Source organism: Penaeus japonicus, unplaced genomic scaffold (assembly GCF_977035675.1).
Source record: "Penaeus japonicus unplaced genomic scaffold, GWHDUDI00000001_assembly GWHDUDI00000042, whole genome shotgun sequence".
Classification (NCBI taxonomy): Eukaryota; Metazoa; Arthropoda; class Malacostraca; order Decapoda; family Penaeidae; genus Penaeus; species Penaeus japonicus.
The window spans coordinates 15,881,357-15,886,356 of record NW_028234444.1 but is presented as its reverse complement, the minus strand read 5'-3'; the positions used below and the strand labels follow the sequence as shown (position 1 = coordinate 15,886,356).

Below are 5,000 nucleotides of genomic sequence, written 5' to 3'. Positions count from 1 at the left end.
TTTCAAACGCATAAGCCTAACGCCTTGGGATACTCGGGCGCACTAGCCGCGAGCTTTGACTGCCCGCTCGCTCACCCCGAGCCTTGACTGCCCGCTCACTCACCCTGAGCCCAGGCCTAGACCAAATATCTCGTCGCTAGCGTCTGACCCAAAAACCATGAAAAGTGTCAGCATGTCATCCAGCGCGAATGGGTTGAGAAACCAAAAAGTACTACATAATAAGAGATAATAAGGAAAGTGTATCCTCTATCACTTAGGGTAAAGCAATCAAAGTGGCATAAAGATCATTGCTCCCTGAACTATGGAGTAAAATCATTGGTATACCTTTACAATGAGTCTGCATGGCCAGCTGTAATACTATTAACCCATTGGTAGTGGATGGCATGATTTGCTGCAAAGGCAGAGTTGGTCATAGACACGGATGGCACTATGCCAGGCATGTAAACCAGCCGTCCTACTGCACAAATGTTTATTTAATACCGTGACCAATGGGTTAATATTCAGGATTGCTAAGGATCTGCACTTTCTACTTGTAATATTTTTATTGAATGAACTTGACCTAGATAGTCCAGCAGTATATGAATCATGTAGGATTAAAGCAACAAGAAATATTCATGTTGTGTTCAACCTATAAAAAAACATATAGAGATCTGTGCCTCTTCTAATTCCTTTAAATTTCCTGTTAAGATCAAGCCTAGGCACTTTAGATATTCATAATACAATTTGAATTTTCCTGTATGTCGGTCCTTTTGTATAAAGGTTTCATTTGAAGTGCCATGGGAGTTGATGATAACAGCTGTGACTAGCAGGTACATCAGTCTTTGTAACAATCATGTCCATCATTTACTAATCATCTAATAAGGAAGAATTGGTAATTTGATCCCAATATAGATTAAGGAAAAGTGCTCTTCCTTATAGTGGGAGTTGCTGGGGTTTATTTTCTTTAAGGGGCTTATGGTATATTTTTCTGGTATAATTCTTTCTCTCCCAAATGTTAAAACATTCAGTCAAAGGGTATTACAGTAGTTGTTTGTATCAAGAATAATTTCTCTAGGAGTAATAAAGTTAAGAATAACAATATTTTCAAAGATATGTTTTTGTATAGATTCTCTCTTTATCTCTCTCTCTCTTTGTCTCTCACTCACTCACTCACTCTCTTTCTCTCTTTCCCTTTCTCTTTCTCTCTTAATTAATTGGAGTTTCATATTTTGTGGTTCAGTTATTGGTATGTTTATTTATCTATAAAAATAGATCTGTCCTCTCCATCTTTCACTTCCTCTCTCTCTCCTACCTCTTTCCCTCCTTCTGTTTCTGCCTCTCTTTCCTTCTCCTTTTTCCATTTTTCTCTTCTATTCCATTTGTTCTATTGCCTGCGTCTACCTCCCCCTTCCCGCTCCTTATGGTATCCTCTCTTTTCTTATTTACTACCTCTCATAAATGAAAAAGAAGTAAAAGGTATAAAGCAAAAAAATTAATCTCTCTATTCTCCTCTCCCAGAATGCAAGGGATCGAGACTACCTGGTCCACCTTGCCCCAACCCCCATACCAGACGAGGGCGACCTCAGCTCTGAAGAGGAGGACTCGGTGCCGCACAGCCCAAAGACGGAGCATGGCAAGTCCAAAGTCCCTGAGTCCATCCCCAAGGTTGTTGACGCCATTGTCGCCCAGCACACCAGGCAGGTGAGGCATCCCGGGATTTTGAATTAGGGATGGTTTATCCCGAAGGAAGAGAGGATTATCCAGGATGGTTGTTACAGCTGATTGATCTTGAATGATGGTTGGTTTAGTCTGAGTCATAGCTCGGTTATCTTGAACAGGTGCTAAGTTATCCTGAATAACTGATGGGGTTTTATCCTTATTTTGAACAGTTGCTTAAATATCTTGAATAACTGATGGGGTTTTATCCTTAACTTTAGCTTGGTCAGTTTGAGCAATAGCTGAGTTTGCCTTAATAATTGTGAGGTTATTCCAAATGTAGAAATTATTATCACTGTTTGGTGACAAAGCTTAACCATTTTTCTTGTTTAGTGTAAATGCTTTAATATACTTCAAAGTCAAAGTATTGAGGGAAAGAAGGTATTACTATATGCCACCCCCCACATAAAACTTAGTGAAAACTGACAGATTTAAAACATGACCTTCATTGATTGTAATATTTTACTGATTATAAATTATTATGATCATGACTATGATTATGATATGAAAGAAATGTAGTGATTTAAGCTTTAGTCACTTCATAGTTATTCATCCACGATTAATCCTTTGTACTGTGCTGTAGCATTAGGGCACAAACAAAAAAGGGTTTTCAGAATAGCTCTTCTCTTCAGGTTGTGCGCATGCTACCTGGAGGTTTGGATGTCATTGGCCTGTTTGTGGTGACGCCCCAGTCAGACTACGATACCTCCCAAAGCCAGTCCAAAGTCAGATCGATCCTGGGTGCCGTTCACAGGACTGCATCTAAAATCCTGCTAGAGACTGCTGAACTTCGCACAGAAAAGATCATCCTGCATGTTTGTACGCAGTCCTTCAAGTATGTACACCCCTTTATTCCTTTTTTTTCTCTCTCTCTCTTCATTTTACTGTTCCTTTTCTTTCCTTGTTTTTACTAAGTTGTAATAAAGTTAAGTATTAAGAAAGAGTGGTATCACAAACCTAATATGTGAATTACGATACTGGTCTTGTAAGATGGAAATGATTGGAGCAACGACAAAAGTCAAACAAATCACATTTATTTTATTTTAAAGTTTTGTTTGCTGTGTTCCCACTTAGTCACCAAACATAAGAGGGCTTCCATGACTATGTTAAAAAACTAGAGAGTGATGCCATTACCTTGTAACAAAACTAGTATTGCCATGACTTAGTAACAAAACTAAAGAGTAGACTAGACATAAAACCACTTAACTCCTCTCTCAGATGCACAGTGAAGACGGTAGACGTATCTCCCACGGCGGTTGGCATTCAGAACAGCGCTGAGCTGAGGTTCCACCGCGGGGGCGTCAAGTGGCAGCAGATCAGCTATTCCTACAACATCAATCTCAACTTCTGGCTACCGAGGGACAAGTCTCCGCAGTCGCTTTACAAACTGATTCTTGTGAGTCTTACCCCCTTCCCTTTTTTATGTATATTTTTATATATTATATATTCATTTGTTTATTTATTTATTTATTTATTTGTTTAATTATTTATTTAAAGGAATGGGGTACAGTAGGGAATGGTTTTACTTGAGTTTGGATGCCTTGATTAGTCTTTTTGTTATGATTATCAGGGTTGAAATGAGCACTAGTAGTGTAGCAGTAGTCATTGTAGTTGTGTTGTGTCTCGTGTCTACTTTCATTGACATCTTCCAGTTTTTTATAGTAAAAGATATTCTCCCTCCTTCTCTTAATCTTATTACTTTCTCTTCTTACTCTTTTTCTTATCCTCCTCCTCCTCTTCTTTCTTCTTATCCTCCTCCTCCTCCTCCTCTTCTTCCTTCTTTTTCTTCTTTTCTTTTTTCTTCTTCTTCCTCTTCCTCTTGTTGTTGTTGATCTTCCTATTCTCCATCAACTCCTTCACCCCCTCCTCTCCTTTTCATAGCTACATATCTCCCTTCTTTCCTCTATCTCCCCATTTCCCCTTCTTCTTCTCTAACTCCCTGTCCTCCCCGCAGTCCCTGATCAAGCCATGGGCGCAGAGCGTGACCAAGAGCCTGATCCTGATCGACTCGGAGCTCCAGAACAGCTACGACTTCCTGGACCCTTATGCCGAGGAGAAGCCAGCCAAGAAGAAGGGAGGTGGCAGTACCGGGGTCAGGGGAGGGATGGCAGACCTTACTCCTCCTAAAGTGTTCACAGCCGAGATCCTGGACTCCGGGGCACCCGTAGCTGCGGAGGGGCCGGGCTCTGGCCTCGAGGAGAGCTCGGGGAACGTGAGGCTGGCGGGCACGGTGGCTGGCCTGGCGTTTGTTCACTCCAAGGTGGGTTGGTTGGTTTTTTTACAGGGAGAGGTCTTGTAGGGGTGAGATGGGACTAGAATCAGATTTTTTCTCCTTTTAGGAGAGAAACACAGATACATACACAGACACAGATAAGAGACAGAAACAAACAACAGACAGACAGACCAACAAATAGACTGAAAGGCTAGGATTAAGGGAAAAATATACACATGCATGTATTTCTCCCAGGCCACAGTGGGAGAGCCCAGGTCATCTGTGTAAGAGACAGACAGACAGACAGAGACAGATAGATAGAGAGATAGAAAGGCAGGGAAAGAGCAAAAAGTATACTCATACATATATTTTTCTTAGGCCACAGTGGGAGAGGCCAGGTCATCTGTGCTGGTTGATCTGGTACGTTCAGTAGTGGCCCGATGGGAGATGCACTGTGACTCCCTCGTTGAAGAACCTCCCTCGCATCTGGTGGGCCCCATCATTCACGAACCCCCTCGCCGTGTCTTCCTTGAAGGTCAGTCATGACTCTTTTGTCGCTGAAGACTACAAGGTTGTGCGTAGCTTAGAAGGGCTTTTTGTGTCATGTTGCATTCATTTGGTTTAGCATTTAATTATTTGTTTGATACATTTTGTTGTTTCTTTTCGTTAGAAACATTTACTTTAATCTCTTATACCTGGATATTGTCTGACACAGTATCCTTGGCACTCATATTTGACAATACTTGGGCACCTTCCCATGAGGTTGATTTGTCTCAAGTCATAATATGCATGAAGAAAAGAGAAAAGGAGGTGTAACTATCTGATAATACCATGTTATTATACTTTATTTGATTTTGAAACACACCTTTCAGGAGGTGGTCTTCCTGTCAGTCTCTGTGACTACCTCTTTCCCGGAGACAATACTACAGATGCTTGTCAATCAGCCAAGGAACTGCTTGGGCTGACAGTTCGTTCTGAGCATGTAGATGATACGCTAGAAACATTAGCTGGTATGTTTATAAACTAATGTGAATATAGTGTATGCTTTTAATCAGTTATTTTAGAATACACGTATATCAAAATTTCCTCAAAA

General features: G+C 41.0%; 1 protein-coding gene across 1 annotated transcript in view; it reads left to right on the top strand.

Annotated features, from left to right (window-relative positions):
* LOC122247299 (protein odr-4 homolog) overlaps window positions 1-5,000 on the top strand; it is an 8,318-nt gene that overhangs the window by 758 nt on the left and 2,560 nt on the right. The window contains exons 2-7 of the mRNA XM_043006453.2: window positions 1,498-1,680; window positions 2,328-2,530; window positions 2,914-3,091; window positions 3,650-3,955; window positions 4,286-4,442; window positions 4,780-4,917. Coding sequence (XP_042862387.1) covers window positions 1,498-1,680; window positions 2,328-2,530; window positions 2,914-3,091; window positions 3,650-3,955; window positions 4,286-4,442; window positions 4,780-4,917 — 1,165 coding nt within the window. The remainder of the gene's footprint in view (window positions 1-1,497; window positions 1,681-2,327; window positions 2,531-2,913; window positions 3,092-3,649; window positions 3,956-4,285; window positions 4,443-4,779; window positions 4,918-5,000) is intronic.